Source organism: Molossus molossus, unplaced genomic scaffold (assembly GCF_014108415.1).
Source record: "Molossus molossus isolate mMolMol1 unplaced genomic scaffold, mMolMol1.p scaffold_m16_p_14, whole genome shotgun sequence".
In the NCBI taxonomy this organism is placed as follows: Eukaryota; Metazoa; Chordata; class Mammalia; order Chiroptera; family Molossidae; genus Molossus; species Molossus molossus.
In genome coordinates, this window is record NW_023425349.1 from 55,757,191 (window position 1) to 55,779,963 (window position 22,773).

At 41.3% G+C, this 22,773-nt stretch overlaps 1 protein-coding gene across 2 annotated transcripts in view; it reads right to left on the bottom strand.

Annotated features, from left to right (window-relative positions):
• Positions 1-22,773, bottom strand: part of GLIS3 (GLIS family zinc finger 3) — a 469,129-nt gene that overhangs the window by 17,843 nt on the left and 428,513 nt on the right. For both annotated transcript variants that reach the window (XM_036261134.1, XM_036261133.1), the window contains one exon: positions 17,631-17,803. In XM_036261134.1, the coding sequence (XP_036117027.1) occupies positions 17,631-17,803 (173 nt within the window). The remainder of the gene's footprint in view (positions 1-17,630; positions 17,804-22,773) is intronic.

Genomic DNA, 22,773 nt, shown 5'->3' on the forward strand with positions numbered 1-22,773 from the left:
CTAACCGCTGAGCCAAACTGGCCAGGGCTGAAGCTTTTTCTTACAGTTACCAAGAACTGATAAAAATGTCCCTAAGAGTAATTTATGAAATATATATTTTAATATAAATGTAGATATTATCAATGGTATTGATATAAATGCTGCATCCACCTAGATGTATGATGCAAAAGACCTTGGGTAACTACTTGGCTAATTCAGATCCCATGAATCATTCTGCTATAATGATGAGGAAATTTAAGGACCTGAAGTAAAGGTTTTACTTTGAGACGTGATATGAGATTGGGTTTGGTGTAGAAATAAGGGTGGGGAGGGGCTGGTTGTTGCACTTAAATGATCTGGAAAAATGCCTGAATGTTTTTACTTCAATAGACTCATATCTTATAAGGTCTAGATCTCAACATCTTGAAAAAGAATGAAATGGAAAGTGTAGTCAGAACAATCTGGTGAGAACAGGTAAACTCCATGTCAGAAAGAGCAGTCACAACTGTAAGTAAACCAACTAGAAAGTCTAAGAAAACTGGGATTGTTCAGTAACACAGTCTGAGCCCAGATTATCTGAAAGGGCACAGATCAAGCCAGGTCTAGTGTTCCATGTTGTTCTGTTTTGTTAACACAATGGCCTTGTTACCAGTAACCCAGATGTTCCTGATGTGTGGGGCACTTTTCCCTTCACCTTAAGGAAACTCCACCCACAGCTATCCACATCTTTTCTTCTAACCCATCAATTGCTTATCGTGTTTATAAGAAAAATTACAACTAAAGAGACTGTGATTAATATGTTCATCCTTGAAGAGTCCAACTGAACAGTCCCTCAAATAAAATTATAAGGAAATATTTAACTTGGTTTTAACAGCTCCATTCACTCGAGGATGAACTTCATGAGTTTCACATATAAGAGAGAACATCAGCTTCTAGAAGAAATGTCATTACTTTTCCAAAAGAATCAGAAAACCCAAACTCTGTAATAATGTTCCTTAAACACATTGCTGTAGGTGTTTTTAAGTAAACTGACAGAAAAGTCACAACAGTCAATGAAATACAAATTTTCTGGATATTTTCCTTCTTTTCAATAGTTTTTTCTGACTTCCAGTTAAGAAAACATATACATGTTGAACATAACCCAACTTGACTGGCAAGGTGAAGGGACAGGCAAACTACTAAATAAAAAATGTAAATACCCAAGCAGTAGTTCCTGTTACTTAATCTCTATAATAACCACACTACCTTTAATGCTCAATAAAAATATAAAAAGAGCCTGGTTGGTGTGGCTCAGTGGCTGAGCGTCGACTCATGTACCAAGAGGTCGCCAGTTTGATTCCTGGGCAGGGTACATGCCCAGGTTGTGGGCCCAATCCCCAGTGGGGGCATGCAGGAGGAGGCCAATCATTGTTCTCTGTCATCGATGTTTCTCTCCCTCTCCCTTCCTCTCTCTCTAAAATCAATAAAGAAAACAAAATTAAAAAATATGTGTGTGTGTGTGTGTGTGTGTGTGTGTGTGTGTTTTGATTTTTCCTTTGGTTAATAATGTGATGGAGCGCATATATATATATGCTCCATCACATTATTAACCAAAGGAAAAATCAAAACAACTTTGCTATATAAATTGGCAGGCATTAAAATGATCGACAGTGTCTAGTGTAGTGAAATGGGAAGTCGAATGTGTTGTTGGTGAGAGTCTGAACTGGCACTGCCTTTGGGAAGGAAAGAATGCCAGTGCCTGCCTATCCAACTATAAAATGTGTACACCTATCAATTGAGCAGTATCTTTTTCAGAAATATTACCTGGAGAAAGTATGCAAAGACATATAGATGTGTAAGCATATTTCTGTAAATACATATATATATATATCTACACACACACATATATATACATATATATGTATATATACACATACATACATATATATGGACACTTAACATAGCATTGTTAGTAAAAGCAAAAAATAAAAATGTAAATGTCTATCAATATGGAAATGATTACATTCCTGTAAGTACTATACAAGTTTTTTAAAGGAGTTGATCTATATACATTGACCTATAAAGCAAAAGAATGTATCTTATTAAGTTAAAAAAATGTAAGTCAGAGTGGACACGAAGGTGGACGACCAAACCCTAGCAGTGTAGAGATGCGGAGCAGAAGGTTCCTGGGCTGTGGACGGGAGCAGCCGGCTACCGCGGTAAGCAGCTCTTCAGGGCGCTTCTCCCTGCGCTGCAGGGAGGTCCCACCATTTGGGAAGATACTGGGTCTTCCCTGGAAGGAGGCAGTGGGATCAGCTAGGGCCCAGCAACCTGAGCTCACCAGCGCACCTAGTACCATCTGACCAGTGGACACTGTGTCAACACAGACCTGTGCACAGTAGTGGAGCTCCCAAGGTGCTGGTAGTAGAAGCCTCAGACAGCTGAGAGCCCAGCACCATCCCCATAGTAGCAGCCTAATCAGAGTAGAGATATACCCCCAGCAACAGAGGCTGGGGAGCAGACATCCATCCCAGGCAACAGAAGCACAGACCAGCAGCTGAGACCCACCCCCTAAAACTACAACAAAAGCTGAGCAGGAGTTGAGCCCCAGGAGGCAGCAGCACTCCCCAGCCGCCAGCGGCAGGACCTGGGGCTCCATAGAGGCCTGTGTAGTCCAGTAGCCCACAAGAGCAGTGGGAAGCCAGAGCCCTAGAGGGACTGGTGCGATCCAGCTGCCCACCCATGGGACCTGCATGGTGAGGGGGCACCAGAGAGTCCTGCGCAACCCAGCAGGAACTGTGCGATCCAGTTACCCATGGGACCTGTGGGGTGCTGAAATACCAGAGAGGCCTGTGCAACCCAGCAGGGTGTGAGCTATCTAGTTACCCATGGGGCCTGTGGGGTGCTGAAGCACCAGAGAGGCCTGTGCGACCCAGCAGGGACTGTGCCATCCAATTACCCTTGGGACCTGCGGGGTGCTGAAGCACCAGAGAAACCTGTGTGACCCAGCAGCCCATAACATAGGCATAGAGCCGGGTCCCCAAAGGGACTATGTGATCCAGTTACCCACGGGACCTGCAGGGTGCTGGGGCACCAGGAAGGCCTATGCAACCCAGCTGTGCACAAGATAGGCATAGAGGATGTGAAAATGGAGGCAGAGTGAACAGAAGCTACGCAGACAATCTCCCAGGACCAAACATGAATTACAACTAAAATAAAGACAAATCATCGGAAAAAAGCAACGGAAAAGCAGCAGGACAGGACCATATAACCAGGGACATTGGTAGGATCTATGGAAGCGCAAGAGGGTGGAGGGCTGGGAGCCCAGGGACAACAGCAGTCTTAGCTGTGAGCAGTGCCCTTGGGGAATAAAGACCAAGCCCGCTCCACAGCGCAGAGAGCCAGGACAGAGCGCTAAAGTGGCCACAGCCACTCACCTGGGGGCTATGGCACAGGGAGTGCAGATGGGGCTGGAACTCTGCGGGGACACCCGGGATTTGTAGGGTACTCAAAGTTTTTGCTGAGTTGCAGCCACAAAGGACAGTGGCTAGTGTGCTCCTTCCCAGAGCTGCCTCCCTGCTGGGGAAAAGCAGCAGCCTCCACCTCCTCGGAGATTCAGCCTTTCCCAGGTGAGGCAAAGAAATGCAAATTGAGGCTCATTAATAACCAGCATCTATCCCACCCTCTGGAAACCCTCTCATGCAGAACACCAGGGCTATATTCCAAGGCACTGAGTAACTGAGACTACAGGCCACCATAAAAAGCTAGAGGATAACTGTATTTATCCTGGGCTTGCAAATCTACCCAGGAAAATAAGACTTAACAGTAGTGTTTAACGTGGGCCCACCCAGGCTCATCCAAACCCATCAGAGGGAGCCACAAACAGCAGAACATCAACACCCAGAGGGAAAATTTGGCAGGCCTCAAAACCCACTGAGATAGCCTAAATGGTGAAACAAAGAAACATATCCCAAATGACAACAAGAGAACTCTATCAAAGATGAGATCAATGAAATGCAGCAAAGCCAATTATCACAGGTAGAGTTCAGAGCTATGATCTTGAGGAAGCTCAACAGCATGAGTAAGGACATCAGCACCATGAGTAAAAATATAGCAACATTGAAAACCAACCAAGTAGAAATGAAGAATGACATAGCAGAAATTAAGAACACATTGGAAGGACTAACCAGCAGAGTAGAGGAAGCTGAGGACCGGATCAGTGAATTAGAAGACAGGTTAGAAAAAATCAACCAATCAGAAAACCGAAAGAAAAAAACAATTAAAAAACAGGAAGACAGCTTAAGAGAACTGTGGAACAACTGGAAACGTAATAACATTCACATCATAGGAGTCCCCAAAGAGGAAGAAAATGAGCAAAGGTTAGAGAATATATTTGAAGAAATAGTGACAGAAAACTTTCCTAACCTGGTGAAGAAAGAAGGCATTCAAGTTCAAGAAGCACAAAGAGCCCCAAGTAAAAAGAACCCAAACAGGCCCACACCAAGACACACAGTAATTAAAATGCCAAAAATTAAAGACAAAGAGAGAATCCTAAAGGCAGCAAGAGACAAGCAACAGGTTATCTACAAAGGAAACCCCATAAGGCTCTCAGCTGACTTCTCAACAAAAACACTACAGACCAGAAGGGAGTGGCATGAAGTAATCAAGGTCATGAAAAACAAGAATCTGAATCCAAGACTACTCTACCCAGTAAGGCTATCATTCAAAATAGGAGGTCAAATAAAGGGCTTTCCAGATACAAAAAAAAAAAAGGGGGTAAGGGAATATATTAACACCAAACCAGCACTGCAAGATATGTTAAAAGGACTGCTGTAATTAGTGGAAGAAATAGGAAGAAAAATATAACCACACTAAATAAAAACGGCAATAAATAAGTACATATCAATTATCACCTTAAATGTGAATGGTTTGAATGCTCTGATAAAAAGACACAGAGTAGCTGATTGGATAAGAAAGCATGACTCACATATATGTTGTTTACAAGAAACCCACCTCACAACAAAAGACTCACATAGGTTGAAAGTGAAGAGATGGAAAAAAATGTTCCAAGCAAACAGAAAGGAAAAAAAGCTGGGGTAGCAGTACTCATATCTGATAAAATAGATTTCAAAATGAAGGCCATAACTAGAGACAAAAAAGGCCACTACATAATATTGAAAGGATTTATCCAACAGGAAGATATAACCTTGATAAACATATATGCACCCAATATAGGAGCACCAAAATATATTAAAAATCTTCTGGAGGACTTCAAAGGAGAAATCAATAGCAATACAATCACAGCAGGGGGACTTCAACACCCCGCTGACATCACTGGATAGATCCTCTAGACAAAAAATTCGCAAGGAAACAGAGACTATAAATGAAGCACTAGGCCAAATGGATTTAATAGATATCTACAGAGAATTATACCCCAAAAGCACAGACTTTGCATTCTTCTCAAGTACACATGGGACATTCTCAAAGATAGACCACATGATAGGACACAAACTAAATCTCTACAAGTTCAAGAAGATTGAAATCATATCAAGCATCTTCTCAGATCACAATGACATGAAACTAGAAATCAATTGCAACAAGAACAAGCAAAGATATTTGAACACATGGAAGCTAAATAGCATGTTATTAAACAATGAATGGGTTACCGAGGAGATCAAGGAAGAAATTAAAAACTTCCTGGAAACCAATGAAAATGAACACACAACAACCCAAAATCTATGGGATACAGAGAAGGCAGTTCTGAGATGGAAGTTCATAGCACTCCAGGCCTACCTCAAAAAACAAGGAAAATCTCTAATAGACTATCTAACCTCACAACTTAAAGAACTAGAGAGCAAACAAAAAGAAAACCCCAGAGCAAGTATAAGGAAGGAAATAGTAAAGATCAGAGCAGAAATAAATGACATAGAGTCCAAAAAAACAATTCAAAGGATCAATGAAACAAAGAGCTGGTTTTTCGAAAAGATAAACAAGATTGATGGACCCTTAGCTAGACTCACGAGAAATAAAGAGAACCCAAATACACAAAATCAGAAAAGAAAGAGGAGAAGTAACAACTGACACCATAGAAATACAAAAGATCGTAAACAACTACTATGAACAATTATACGGCAACAAATTTGACAAGCTAAGCGAAATGGACAAATTTCTAGAAACATATAGTCTCCCAAAACTGGACCAGGAAGAGAGAGAAAACTTGAACAGACCAATAACAACAAAAGAAATTGAAGATGTAATCAAGACTCTCCAAGCAAACAAAAGCCCAGGCCCAGATGGGTTCACGGGGGAGTTTTACCGAACATTCAAAGAACTAACACCCATTCTCCTCAAACTATTTCAAAAAATTCAAGAAGAAGAAGACTTCCAAACCTGTTTTATGAAGCCAGTATAATTCTAATTCCAAAACCAGAAAAAGACACTACAAAGAAAGAAAACTACAGGCCAATACCCCTGATGAACATAGATGCCAAAATCCTGAACAAAATACTAGCAAATCGAATTCAGCAATACTCCAAAAAAATTATTCACCATGACCAAGTGGGATTCATCCCAGGGATGCAAGGCTGGTACAATATTCGCAAATCAATAAACGTGATACACCACAAAAATAAAATGAAGAATAAAAACTACATGATCATATCAATAGATGTCGAAATAGCCTTCGACAAAATCCAGCATCCATTTCTGATAAAAATGCTCAGCAATGTGGGAATAGAGCAATCATATCTTGACATAATAAAGGCCATATTTGAAAGACAAGGAGCCAACATCATACGCAATGGTCAAAAACTAAAAGCATTTCCCTTAAGAACAGGAACAAGGCAAGGATGCCCACTTTCGCCACTCCTATTTAACATAGTACTGGAAGTCTTAGCCACAGCAATCAGACAGGAAGAAAAAATAAAAAGGATCCAAATTGGAAAGGAGGAAGTGAAACTGTCATTATTCACAGATGACATGATACTGTACGTAGAAAACTCCAAAGACTCCATCAAAAATTTACTAAACTTAATAAATGAATTTGGAAAAGTAGCAGGATACAAAATTAACATCAAGAAATCGATGGCATTCTTATACACCAATGATGAACTCACAGAAAGAGAAACTAAGAAAACAATCCCATTTACCATTGCGGCAAAAAAATTAAGATACCTAGGAATAAACTTAACCAAAGAAATAAAGGACCTATTCTCAGAAAACTACAGGTCATTGAAAAAAGAAATAGAGGAAGATATAAAGAAGTGGAAGCACATACCCTGTTCATGGTTGGAAGAATTAACATCATTAAAATGTCCATACTACACAAAGCAATCTATAGATACAATGCAATCCCCATCAAAATACCAACGACATACTTCACAGAATTAGAACAAATACTTCAAAAGTTCATATGGAACCAAAAAAGACCTCGAATAGCCACAGCAATCTTGAAAAAGAAGAACAAACTTGGAGGGATCACATTACCGGATTTCAGGTTATACTACAAAGCCACTGTAATCAAAACAGCCTGGTACTGGCACAAGAAGAGGCATATAGACCAGTGGAACAGAACAGAGAACCCAGAAATGGACCCAAGGCAATATGTTCAATCAATATTTGACAAAAGTGGCAAAAGCATACAGTAGAGTAAGGACAGCCTCTTTAATAAATGGTGTTGGGAAAATTGGACAGCTATATGCAAAAATATGAAACTAGACCATCAACTTACACCCTACACAAGAATAAACTCAAAATGGATAAAAGATTTAAATGTGACTCATGAATCCATAAAAATCCTAGAACAAAATATAGGCAACAAAATTTCAGACATCATATGCTGCACAATTTTCACTGATACATCACCTAAGGCAACAGAAACAAAGGAGAAAATGAACACCTGGGACTACATCAAACTCAAAAGCTTTCTGCACAGAGAAAGATACAATCATCAAAATGGAAAGGCTACCCACTGTACGGGAGAGCATAATTGCCAAAGATATATCAGATAAGGGGTTACTTTCCAATATATATAGAGTGCTCATACAACTCAACAAAGGGAAGACAAAGAACCCAATTAAAAATGGACAGAGGAACTAAATAAACACCTCTCAAAATAGGACATACAAATGGCTAAGAGGCATATGAAGAAATGCTCAACATCACTAATCATCAGAGAGATGCAAATTAAAACAACAATGAGGTATCACCTCACACCTGTCAGAATGGCCGCCATCAACAAATCATCAAACAACAAGTGTTGGCGAGGGTGTGGAGAAAAGGGGACTCTAGTACACTGCTGGTGGGAATGCAGACTGGTGCAGCCACTATAGAAAACAATATGGTGTTACCTCAAAAAATTAAAAATTGAACTTCCATTTGACCCAGTGATCCCACTTCTAGGAATGTACCCTAAGAAGCCTGAAACACCAATCAGAAAGAATATATGTTTGTAGTAGCACTATTTACAATAGCTAAGATCTGGAAACAGCCCAAGTGTCCATCAGTAGATGAATGGATAAAAAAGCAGTGGTACATATACACAATGGAGTACTATGCCACTGTAAGAAAGAAAGATCTCTTATCCTTTGAGACTACATGGAGGGACCTGGAAACTATTCTCCTAAGCAAAACAAGCCAAACAGAGAAAGACAAGTATCATATCATCTCACTTATTTGTGGAATATAATGAACATAACAGTCTGAGGAATGGGGTTGTCCCAGAGATGTGGAAGTGGCGTACAGACTGACAATCCCCAGAAGAGGGGGTGGTAGGGGAGAGATAAATCACAGAACTTACATGCATGTATGCATGAACAGTGGACATGGACAACAAAGCTGGGGACAGGGCAGGGAGGGGAGGGGAGGGGGGAATCAGTAGGGGAAAAAGGAGAAACATCTGTAACAAAAATTAATTAATTAAAAAAAAAAAAGGACACAAAGACCAGGCAAAAATAAAATTTAGTAATCAGACTTCCAGCACCCCCCTCCAACATGCATGTGCTTGAGTAAACAGTGCAGAAGAGGATGAACACCCACTCCACGTGGGGAAACCCCGGGGGCAGTTAGAGACTAGGTATTCCCTACATTAAAGTGACAGGTTGAGAACACAGACTCTGTGGTCAGGCATTCCTGAATATATCTCCCAGTTCCTTCATTTCAGATGAAAGAATCTTGGGCATGTTATTAATGTTGTCATGATTCAGGTTCCTCATCTGTAAAATGGGAGTAAATAATGCCTTCTTTACGGTGCTGCTATACAGATTAATGAGAAATTCCATGGTAAGCATGCATCACACTGCCCGACAAAGAAAAGAAACAAAGAAAAAAAGACAAAAATTTTCAGCATCCTGTGTGCCAAGACACAAGATCAAGCGGTTGGTGGGAAATCATGAATCGCAGTACTTGTATTGCTAGCAAAGTTTAGCCCTGTAAGAAACCCTGTCTTAATGGTTCCAAAGTTAACCTCAAAAATAATTCCCAAGGAACTAAAAACCTCCACAGTACTGTATCTACAGGTACAATTATGAAGGAGAATGAATTTGTGCTTTGGGGTCAGACCATGCTTATAAAACCAGCTCCGATACTCACTAGGTATGCAACTTGGGTTTACTGATTTTTTTTTTCTTAATGTTTTGGAAAGGATTAAACAACATAAGTGGATGTACACAGAATGGACAGTGTCTGGCACACAGTAGAACAATAACAAGAGCAATAATAAAGGCTCCAGTGAACTGAGCATCTACTGTGGGCCATGTACTTTTTCTCATTCTTACACCAACTCAGAAAGACAAGCACCATCAGCCCCCATTCGATTCAGGAAACTCAGGTTCAGGACATTGCACGTCTTGCTCATAGGATTCCAGGCTTATCTACCTGACTCCAAACTCTTTTTGTTTACTTTTGTCTATAGCTCACTGTTTCTCTTCTTCTATCACCTTGGGTAAGTCATGATTTCCTCTTCTGGTAATATCCTTTTCTGAGATAATATGACCCACTTGAGGGTATGTTAGCTAGTGGCTGTGAAAGCTTTGAACACTTAAAAGTGCTTCTGGAAATAAGGGAATGCCTCAAAATACCTCTTCCACACAAGTGCCACCGCGCAGAATCTCACTACTAGACGTGCAGTGCTAGGCGTGCTTCGGGTATCCTCTTAAAATGCAAATACCAAAGAGAAGGGGATCCTACAGAATCCTTGCATCATCCTACTTCCCCTTGAGAGAAGTCTCAGGTAGTCTGTGAGAACTGGACATCTAAAGAGAAGACCATAGAAATAGGAGAAAATACCCAGAAAAGAGGGGCCTGAAAATTTGACTCTAAGTCACAACTTTGCCAAGGGTTGGCTCCATCAAGCAGTCTAAGAAGCCATGGGCAAAAATCTCTTTCTCCTCTTCTTTCTCATCATTCATATTTATATTCAATAAACATTTATTAAGCACTTACTATGTGCAAAATGTTAAGGGAGGATCCAGTCCCTGCCCTGAGGAAACTTATAATTTAGTTATGGTTCGTTGAGTCAGTCAACTTAATATCCTTGCTGATATATGGGTTTCATCTCTGTGTGTGCAAACGCTTAGCTACATATGTAGATTCATCACAGTTCAGTCATCCCATAATCAATCACTGAAACAGCTTTCCTGATTAGGATGACCATCTTATACTCTTCGCACAAAGCCCAGCTTGTTGAAATGCTGACGGCAACCCGCACACACCTACATTTAACTTCTGCTGTTACACAGCCAGAATTTACCAAGTGCTAGTTATTTTAAAGCTGCTCCTGGGTAACTTCATAGTAACTTCATAGTAACTAGGTGTAAACGTCTGATTAAGAATTTCTCTTAATTTAGTCATCAATCCCTAGTACTATATAAGCATTAACAACATCGTGGCTGATACCAAAAATGATGCCTGATTATGAATTTCTCTTAATTTAGTCATCAATCCCTAGTACTATATAAGCATTAACAACATCGTGGCTGATACCAAAAATGATGCCTGATTATGACTGCTGATGATTACCTCAGAATAACATGAAGCACGCTCATCGGCTCCTTCCTCTTATGAGTATGTCTTTCTCAGTGGAGGACACTATGACACCGCTGATTTACAATCAATCTCATTTGTCTTCCTGTGTTTCGAGGGGAAGTTGTGACACATGCTTAAGTTGTAAGCAATACAATTTCTAGACTTTACTCCTTCATTATTTCACAACCTCACATATGCAGATGTGACTACATTTCCTGTGAAGGGAGAGTATGTTTATTGTCTCTACAATTTGCCTTTAAAAAAGAACCTTTCCACATTTAACATATAACGTCCCAGAAATGAGATCAGCTGTGGCTACGACCCATAGGACACTTTCTGGAAAGTACCATTGCACAATCCCTTTAAGTAAACAGCCCACAGCCCAGGAAGAAGTTAAACCTGTACGGGCTGCCTTCTTCCACTGAATTATCAATGCTCTGGGATTTCTTCAGCCTGAAAGGTGGTTTGGCTGTTTGGGAGGACAAACCATTTACAACATGTTTTGTTCTTAGAGGCCTGTTGGTGGCTGGAACCCTTTTGTTCCCAGATGCAGTCAATTTGAACTTGGCTGACAGGCTTACCGCTCCGCACCGAGGTGGGAAAATGCCACCATTGTCTGGGAGCGAACCGGCCTGTTCTCTGGGGCCTGCAGGCAGGGCATGCTTTAAATCATGAGAAAGACGCTCGCGGACCACAGGAGCCAGAACCGGCAGGGAAGGCTCCCACTTCCCACTGCCGCCGCCTTGAGATCAAACGGCCCCGGCTGTGGGCCGCTTCATGGTGCTTTCCTAATGAAACCAAATGACTGGACCATGGATGATGGAAACCTTGGTGTTGGCAGCTGGCAAGTCCAGAGGGGTGATAATAAGAGCAAGCAGTGGAAAGTATAAACACCCAAGGGAATGGAGTCAAGGGACATGACATGGAGCAGAGTCCTCAGAAGAAGCCTCTAGGCTCTACCACTGATTTCCAAGAGGTAATCAGTGCGAATGATGTGTGAGATAGTTCCCTTTCACAGATTGGAAAACCATCCCAGAGCACATCTGGCTGACCCTGCAGTGTGCCTATCCAGTAAACGTTATTAACAGAACCCCAATTTGGTTAAGCATGGCAATGCACTCCAATATTTGTCCTCCCTGATCCCCTTGCACGTGAGGGTAGCCATGGGCCTGAGCTCAGAGTACACTTTGTCCTTCACTCTTCCCCCTCCTCTCTGCCTGAAACTGGGACAAGACACGCAGAGTGTCAGCGTCTCTGCTGTGACCAGGAAGAGGGAAGCCACCGTGAGGGAGGGCAAAGCAGAAAGCTGGGGGTGGGGGTGGCTGGCACACTGTTGGCTTTGTGGGGATGCTCCTCTACCCTGCACTGCTTATTGTCAGATGTCTTCTTCTGTGAGAAGAGTAAAGCCGTACGCTGGGCATGCTGCTCTAACCGGGCAAACAAATCCCCGACAGCCTTATGCTCTGTACGAATGCGTATTACAAATAACCGGCTCTTTGGAAAACCAGCATTGGGTCAGACCACTCAAAATCTATGAAATCTTCTAACTGCAGCAGTGACTAAATAATCAAGAGAGAAATTGGGCAGCAAGGTCCCCATGGATAGAAGCTTGTCAGTGGTTCTTAACCACGCACACACACGTCGACTGGAAACGCTGGCTTGTGGTGACTGAGACAACAGGTGAGACACCAGCACACAGGGAGGATTGTGACCTGCCACTGGCTGAGGGCTGTGCAGGGCCAGGTGTGCAGCCCTCTGAGGAGGAACCCCATGGGATCAGGCTCTTCAAATTGTATTGAAAGAGGACCGAAAGGGCTCCCACCAGTGCGGCAGCTAGGCTGAGGCCTTTTGCATTTTCCCCTTCTCTCACTATTCCAGTCTGTCTTGCCTACGAAAGGCTGTGTGAACAAACACAATTCCACGTTATTAAGACATCGTTCCCCTACTTACCAGCTGCATCTAAGTGAGCTGAACTGTTGTTTGGGTGTTGCATACATGCAGTCCAATAAAATCCCAACAGTTAGGATGTAATGTTCCTACCTCTCCCATTCTATTGTCCCCTACACAATGCCCTCACTGACTTTCCTAAAATACCAGGCTGGCTTCTTCACTCAGAAGCATTACACTTAGCATGGTCCCAAATCCCGCTATGAGCTGGCCTTGCTGGCTCCCTGGCCTCCGCCCCCTCTGCTCCACAGCGTCACGTGTCCTCCCTGCCACACACAGACTGCCCTGGCTCTCTCTTCTCTCTAGGCACCCACATGTGTTCTTGCCTGGGCACTTTGCTTCCCCCTGCCTAGAAAGCCTCTTCCCACTTGGCCTACCCAATAAACTATCTTTTTTTTTTTTTTTAATCCTTACCCGAGGATATTTTTCCATTGATCTTCAGAGAGAGTGGAAGGGAGGGAAAGAGAGATATCAATGTGAAAGAGACACATTGACTGGTTGCCTCCCACACGACCCCGACCAGGGCTGGGGATGAACCGAAACCAAGGTACATGCCCTTGACCAGAATCGAACCCACGACTCTTTGGTCTGTGGGCCAATGCTCCAACCACTAAGCCAAACCGGCTAGGGTTGAACTATTTATCTTGACCCTATTCAAGAGTCACCTCTAGAAACCCTTCTATGGTACCTTCCTCTGAATAAACCGGTGCATAGGACACCTTCTGTTATTGCACATACCACAATGCATTGGTTAAATGACATTCATGTTTGCCTAGCACACAGTGGGTGACCCATACACACTTGCTGAATTGAACTTGGCCTCTCCTTGACGAGCGCAGAAGCAGGAAGGTTGTGAAAATGCTGTTCTAGAAATTCCCATGGCATTCTCACAGCCTGGCGTGAATGGGGCATTTACCAGGAAATTATCCATTAGCACCACGACAAAATGTACAAATATCAACTCTCAGGCAACTAATCCAGGCAAAATTCTGAAGAGAGAGCCCTAAAAAGAAATAAAAGGCCGAAGAACAAGCTTACGTGATTGGAAAGAGTTGCTCTTATGTTTATATCTAAAATAAAAGACTAAAATGTACCAAGAAGTTGCCTTGGAGATACCACCCAAACAGAGACCCATGGATGCTATCAACGTTCACACATGAAAAGAAATGACACCGTACCCACCTTGCTAACAAAAGCAATATGAATGGATAAAGTGGATGCACAGCCAACAAAACTGCTCTGGTCCTGGGTCATTCACTAGGTGAGGAAACTTGAAAAAGTGGTGCTGTTAATCTTTTCAAAGTATGCTTTTTACAAAACATCTCTCAGTAAAAATACACACTGAACACACAACATTTAAGCTCTGTATCAAATAGTCTGGCGTGAAGAAAACTCAGTGGACCTCATTTTCCTCTTTATCTGTGAGAACAAAGCCCATTTGAGTTCTAACCTTTCATGGGCCTATGTAATGCAACAGCATCTACAAACAGGTATATTTCCCCATGGAAAGATATAAGTACCTATGCGTTTTGTTTCTTTGATTTAGAAGCATGTAGATTAAGAATGTGGCTTGGAAATGTGGACCTCTTGTTAAAGATGCCTGTTGTGTTTTGCCGAGGCAGAATGCCTAGACATTTTATCTTCGTCTATGTATCAGTTCCCATCTCTAAAAATACAGTGATGACATTTTTCTCTGACCTCTGCCTACTGCAGCGAGTACAGATAGGATGGGGGTGATGATGCTCATTAAAGCCATGAACTTCTTAAAACAGAGAATAAACACTCACCATCGCTATCATGTTAGCAACCCTGACACTGCTTGGAGCTTTAAAAACTTGTTTTATTAGGGGATGAAGTTCCTTGTTACTAAGATGCTATATAATGCTATGTAGCGCACTAATGTAACCATAGCTGAAAGGCATGGCCAATAAATGTAGCTCATTTAGGAGTCTCTCTGCTCCTCTCATTCCTAGCTCTGATTCATCCACTTGAAAAATATTTAATCAACTTGGTCTTTATCCCAAGGAGTTGTTGAGAAATGCTTGTGCCCAGAAAGTTCCAAAAAAACATTTTTAGAAAAATACTTGAAGGGGGACGTAAGGCTGCATCAGGATCCCTACCCCTTAATTCCCAGCAGTGGCCCAGTAGCTAATGCGGGCAAATTCCCTTGGCAAACTTACCCATTTTCTGGGAGGAAGTCATGATTTCCCAATTTGCATAACTATATTCTGATCTCTTCTGGAAAGGCTTGTCATATGTATTTATTTTTAGGGCTTCTGTGAGCAGTTTCTCATTGGCCATGGGAATTTTTAACAATGAAAAAATTCAAGTTAAAAACATTTCAAGTTGACAACTAAAAAAGAGAAAACGTAGGAGAAGAGCCTTTTGCCAGGCTGCAGGGCAAAATAATAAGGTGGGTCCCATTCTCGGTGTCCCTTGTTTTGCTCTTCCCTTGAGTCCATCACTTATTCAGGAAATATTTACTAAATGCCTACTTTGCACCAAGTCCTATGCTTGCCCCAGGGCTACAAACATTATCCCTATCTTCAAAGAGTCTAGTAAAGAAAAGAAGAGATTAAAAGGAAGAACATTAAATTAAATTAATTAAACTCCTACCCTGTACCAGGTGCTTTTCTTGTTGAATCCTCATAACAAATGATAAGAGAAGATAGATAAGACTCTCTTCATCTAATGAATGTGAACTGAGGCTCAATAATTTGTCCAGAGTCACACAGTTGAGTAGACTGGTATTTGCATTCAAATTGGTCTAATACCCAAATCCCTTTTAAAATTTCTTTAGAAAGAAAAAAAAAAAAGAAGAAGAAGAAGAAAAAAAAAAATCACCTATTATCCTACCATTGTGATGAAAGAACTGTTACTATTTTGGAAAACTTCCTTCTATTTTCTTTCTACACATAGGTTACATTTTGAAGTTCTAACAAGTGTTTCACAATTGTAATCAGAGTGTGTTACATTGCATTTCGCTGGAACCATGACACCATTGGCTGTGAAAGGCTCTGTTAGTCTGCACAGCATAAGAAAGAAAAATCATTGCCTATTATAGTACACCACTGACCGAGATCCGTTCAGATTTCAGTGATGTTAAAGTGAAGGGAAAAGGACCTATCCTGTATTCCACAAAGCCCACACTCACACTGTCCACCTCCTGCCTGCAGGTGAGGTTGGCTTCACAGCTCGGAGGCCCTGGAGCTCCCATATTAGACAAGCTCCTCATCTGGGGCCCCTCTCAGAAGGGAGAGTGCTCTATTTGTCTTTCTTATAGACATATTGCTTTGCACATAGTAGGCTCTCAAGAAATTTACCAACAGATGAAGGTAAAAATTACCAGAGGCCCAAAGAATGGTGGGAGCCCAAGCTTTGTTGGTGAATAGTGGATGTGTGTGACTGTACTTGGGGAGAGGGGAGAAGATATGGATGCAATGTTGAGCCAGAGACAGTGACCCTGGGCTTTTCAAGGTCATTCCCTTCCTATAGCCTGCCTCTGCCTCCACATTGCCTGCTCCTCAGCTGTCCAGGCCCTTACACTGGTGCTCTGTAGTGCTGCCGGATTCTGCCATCTTGGGAAATCACTCACACTTAATTGCACTCAATTTAAACATTGATTTAGGTTTTCTTAGGGACACCACCCATTAATTTCAAGTAATAACTCATATGACGCAAATTCAGGAATCGGCAAGAGGCAGATGGAGGAGAATCAGAATTTTTAGGAGAAGTTAAAACATTCAGTCTAAATGGACAGTATCTCTTCTGTGTACATGAGAAGATCTGAATGACCCGAAGAAATAAAAAGCTTTGTATACTTTGAGTCTACATATTTGGCAATTCAACTTTCTATAGATGTTCACTTAAGATATCTGTCTGAGGCAGCAAAATGGGTTTAAATAAAGAAAAGAAATTAAGCCAAAGTTAGTTATCCATGTATGTTCTGACTTAAATATAAAACCTGCACACTTTGAAAACCATCATGATTTCTCCTTCCCTCCTCTTCTTCCTTCATGAACCTATCCAGTATCTATGTGTGTTTAAAACATGTGAAGAACTGTGCTAAGTTCTCTAAGAGGAAAGACAATGGGCCAGAAAATCCTGACTTCAGAAAGAAGTTTCCACATTAATAGTGAGGACAACTTTTACTCACAGAGAAGTAAATCACAAGGGAGAGAGAGCAAGCGTAAGTACTATCAGAGATACAGGAGATGTAATCAGGGTTTAGAACCAGGAGAGATTAAGTCCAGCTGGAAGATCAGGGAAGGCTTCAGAGAGGAGGTGTCATTTCATCTGGGCCCTACAGGATTGAGAGGATCTAGGCATATGGGAATATGGGATCTGTGCATGGGCAAAAGGACTCCTGTTGCTCCCTTGTGCACAACTGTTTATTGTTTAGAAAACAAGATGTTGTTATGGCCTATCCATGACATGTCAAAGCGCTGGGTCAATAAATGGTTCATCACCTTGAGCTGACTACTTTGGGGTGCTGTAAATCATACCCTCTTAGGGCCAAAGCCAGGAAAATACTATAAGATTTCAGGCTGATTACATGTAAAATTTTAGAGGGAAGTCATAAGCCAAAGCCTGGTGCATAACAGAATATTTGAAACCTACCACTGGTAGCTAAGACACTTGAGTAAAAGCAATAGCACAACATCACTGTTCAAAACTCAACAGACCGACTGCTCCTTGCTTACCATGGACATGGATTCCATTTGGTTGAAAAGAAGAGTTTGTTTCTGGCTGATAAGACTTCAGGTGAGATCCCGAGGGCTGCTGGGGATGGGGAGGCTGTGTTCTCTGCATTATTGAAGGAGCTGGCACTCTCCGGGGACTGATGTGGTGAGGAGATGGAGCAGAAGGTGCAAACCTGAGAAAACAATTATCAAAGGAAACAGGGATGTAAAATCACAGGAGCAGAGACACTCTTCAAAGGCAAGTTCTAACTTCCCATTCTGGCTATATAACAGCACGACAAAAAGCCCTTTTTAAAAAACCGTAACACTTTTGTCTCCCATATTTAACCGCTGACTTCTTAATTGAGATATTGAGGGAATAAAAGAGATCAGTAAAGGGGAAATCTAGTCACGGTTTGGGTTTGTCAAGCTTCTTAAAATGCATTTCAAATACTCTGGGTTCGGTGAAATTCAAAGCACATCTTTTGTCAGACCTCTTTTCTGCTAATTTTTCAATCCGTCTGCATTTTAAGGAAAATGTGATCTGTAGGTTTCTGATTCATTCACACTTAACCCATAAGTATTGTTTTCTGTAAGACATATCTGAAGTCTAAGAAGGTAACAAGTCTTTATTATAAGCCTCTCTAATCCTATCCTCTTTAACAACACATTTTTCTTTTGCCAAGAATAAATAAACTTAGACCCCAAAGGTCAAGAGTGGTTTGAAATCCAGAACCCAAGAGATCGGTGTGGGTTCTGTGCATGGCAAAGAACACTGCCCAGGGTGTGACAGAGACACGATGCGGGACATCTGGTGCGGTCACACGTGCCGATCACAGTAAGACTATGGGTAGTTTCTGAGGAGAGAAACACAGGTGTTTAAATAAGGCAACATCATGACCAACTAATCTGAGATACAAAATGGATAACTGACCACTGATTTCCTAATTCTGAGGGAGAACTGGCAGGATCTAATTCACCGGGTGTAAAAGGACAGTTTATACTTTCCAATACTGAAGAGAACAATGTTAAAGTTTCATAATGTCCACAGCCCATCAGAATGGTACTCGATTTCCCAGTTCAGCAGGGCGCTGGCACGGGTCTGGCAGCAAGAACACTGTCAATGTAGTGCAATGAAGCAGCAAAATAATGCTCAGGAAAATTCTATTAGCAATGAATTGTTTCATTTCCCCCAACAGGCCCAGGAAGTTTCAAACTTTCCAATCGGCTGTTTCTATTGTCTAGAAAGACAGGCTTTGTTTTACACCAACATGTCGAGGTTGCCATCTGCCCACCACTCATTTCACAGGCACCAACCACTTCACTTTGCTGGGCTTCTGTGTAAGGCCAGAGATGACCGAAAGGAGGACGAACCAGACATGTTTGTAAAGTAATTTGCAACATTCTGAACAAGAATCTTTAATAAGGCACAGCTTCTATATTTGTATTATAGCTGTAAGAAATCATGGCATGAAATCCCATGTTCTTTTTGCATTCCTCTTGTGGAAGTATGTACACAGGGGGTGTAGAGGCTCTGGCTGGGTAGCTTAGTTAGTTAAAGCATCGTCCCAATATATCAAGGTTGTGGGTTCGATCTCTGGTGAGGGCACATACAAGAATCAAGCAATGAATACATAAATAAGTGAAACAACAAACAGATGTTTCTCTCAATAAATAAATAAGGAGGTAATATAGAAACCAAGATGGGAGGATCTGGACTGGCTGCCCTCTGGAGAAGTCAGAGGATGCTTGAACAAACCACTTAGGTTAGGGTGCCTGCTTAACGAATAATGTACGTCTTTGCTCTGCTGAAAGAGAATAGTAACTGTTCTGAGCCAGAAAATATGTATTTTCCAAGCATATCATCTTAATTGGAATTAACCTAAAAAGATGTGCTGAGTGGCCTTCAGAGAAAGCACAGCAGAAGAACTCTGGCATTGCCCTGAGAACATCTAGTGAAAACTCACCAGCCAGGTTGTTTTCTTGGGGAGTATGTCTTTAATGTGTCTCGCGAACTACTCTGAGGTTGGAGCGCAGGGATGAGGAATTAGGGGATCACCGACTTTTAAGGCTAGAAGGGGTCCACACTACCACCAACTTCAATCCTGTGGACAGGAGACACCCTGGGAGGGAGCGCATGGGGGAGGATTTGAATTGGAAAGCAATCTATGTCACTACTAAAGGGCCATCGCTGGCATTTCAATTTTGTTTTCTGGGCAAAGCTGCAAGATCCTTTGACTGGGTTCCTAATTATATTTCTTCAACTGGAAATAAAAAATACAATATGCTCTAGAAGGTTTTCTAGTCCTTTCTTTTGAGAACTGATGCGGAAGAAATATGTGGATGGGGCGCGTTGAAATATTTAGAAATATGACCCTGATACCATGGGCTTGACAGAGAACAATGTGTTCCACACTTCCCCAGCCCCACAGCACAGTAAGTCTGACTCATAAACAAGGGTTTGATTAATGAAGAGTAGAAAAGGTGGATGGGGAGGGGAAGGGGGCAAAGACTGTCAGTAACATAAAACTTTATATTTTAATAATTTGGGATGATATAGCTATAGGGTGAATTATGATTACTAGCTATGAAAAAAGGGGAGTACTTCAATCATCTAAAGAAATAGAATTCAGTGGAGCATTTTATGAGTCGAGAATGTAAATTCTATATATATAATAGACTCTGCATCTATATACAGATTTGTATATCTACATATAAATTATATATCCATGTATCTATTTATCTATCTAGAGAGTAATTATAAATCATTTTTATCTTGTTAAAAATTTTTTAAATATGTTTTCTTTATTGATTTTTTTTAGAGAGAGAAAGAGGAAGGAAGAGAGAGATAGAAACATCGATGTGAGAGAGAACATCACATGGCTTCCTCCTGCATGTGCCCTGACCAGGAATTGAACTAGGACCTCTCAGTCCATGGGATGATGCTCAATTCACTGAGCTATGCTGGCTGGGCAATCATTCTTATCTCATTCATTTACACAAGTTCCAAACCCTGGCCATGCTCTCTTGACTACCACATATTACTTAATGTAATAATACTGATAAGGAAAAAAAAGGTGGCAGTATAAACATCAAGGTTTTAGCACTGCTTATCTCAGAGATCCAACAGGAGTAAAATACCTACTGAGCCTTCAACTGACTCTATATTTTTCATTTTGCTAATTCAGACTGGATTTTTCTCCATATTATTCAAATAAATAAGATTACATGGTATAATATAATTTTAAAACATAGTATGCCATTCCATACAAATTATTAATAAAAATTTAAGTATAAACTATTCTAAGTAAATTAATGTATACCAAAGGTAGTCTTTGATTTGAAAAGAAAAAAACTGGTACAAAAAGTTTAATTTTTACAAGTATAGAGAAGATGAAAAGTGAGAGAACGTGATCTTGATTATCCAAACAATTGCTAGGAACAAAGAAATAAATAAGAGTTCAGCACTGGCCCTGGCTGGTTTGGCTCAGAGGTTAGAGCATTGGCCCGTGGACCAAAGAGTCACAGGTTCGATTCCAGCCAAGGGCATGTACCTTGGTTGTAGTTGGTCTCCAGCCCTGGTTGGGGTCGTGCGGGAGGCAACCGGTCGATGTGTCCCTCTCACATCAATGTTTCTCTCCCCCCGTCCCCCTCCACCACCTCCCACTCTATCTGAAGATATTTGAGAAAATATCCTTGGGTGAGGATTACAAAAAAAGTGAGTGTATAAATGTGATTGATTTTCAAGTACCTCATTAGAGTCAATTTTGTTACTGCTTAACAATAAATACTACAAAGCATTTTATTAAAATTTGTTCACAATCCCTCTATTAATTAACTTAATGTTTATAAACTTGGTTACTTGTTAATCAGCTCATAGTGAAGTAGAAATAGCACATTAAGATCAAGATGCAGGGGCAGGAGAGGAGTCAAGAAGGTGCAAGAGAGTCCCACTGTTAAGAGTCAAGGCCCTGGGAGCATCCAAAAACAACCACTGACAACTCATAGCAAGAGAGATGCCAGAAACAATATTTCAAAAGACAAAAGGACCCAAGAAACTTGAGTAGCTTGAGGCCATTCCCTCCAGAAGCAAGCAAACAAAAACCACGCACACTTATACAGAAGTTTACTGAGCAAAACATAAAATGTTCCTATTGTTATTGAAGGAAGGATGACTCTCATTTTCTTAGTGTCTTTGACTAGTTTCCAAACTTGTTAAAACACACATACACATACCAGAATGAATATGGTCAGAATATTCTGCCCAAAACAGAGATATTTTTCTTAAATTCAAAGAAGGTGAATTAAAAAAAAAATCGATGCTAAAATAAATAAACAATTTTGATGCTGAATATATATTGCAAAGATTTACAATTTTTCTTCTGCGGAATATCTCATTCCCCCATCCTGAATTATAGCAGCATCCAGAGGCACCAGAGAGACTGTCTGAAATCTTTCTAGGTCCAACTCTGTCCCGCAGCTGCTGAGGAGCAGTTGACGTTGCACAGGTTTTATTCTACATAGCCTACCAGTCTCTTCTCTGGCCTTTTATACTTTTCATAAAACAACAGGAGACTGTTATATAAATACGCACACAACAGACTAGAATTTTTTTTTTTTTTTTTAAATCTCTGCTTACCAGAAACAGATCACACAAAAGCAAATCACAGAACTGAGTCAACCATTTCCACTCATTTAGTGGAGAAGTTTGTATAACCTTGGCGTGAGCCATGCTTCACTGGCTTGCCAAAAAAAAAAAAAAAAAAGGACGAGAGGAAATAGGTTTTAAAGGGCTCATAAAAGATTTTCTGGGAGGGAAAAAAAAAACTGAAAAAGGTTTCTGCAAATATTTATCTATACACACCTTAGAAAATGTCTGATATTTGGGGGTATCCACTTGGTTATGGTGGCCCGCTCTGTTCATACTAAGCTTCCCGACCTTGCAGAGAGGTGGGTCAGAAACACGGAGGTCATCTTTCCTGCAAATGTAGTACTCAATCTTAGATTCTGCTCCGTAGAACAACAGGTCCCGACGGAGACACGCAGAACTGGTGAGGGTCATATGCAGAAAAACTGCAGATGGGCAGGAGAAGCAAACGGGTGTCATCGAAGACCGATGGATTAGAAGCCCTGGGCTTGAATTCGGCCTCTGTCCCTTACTTGC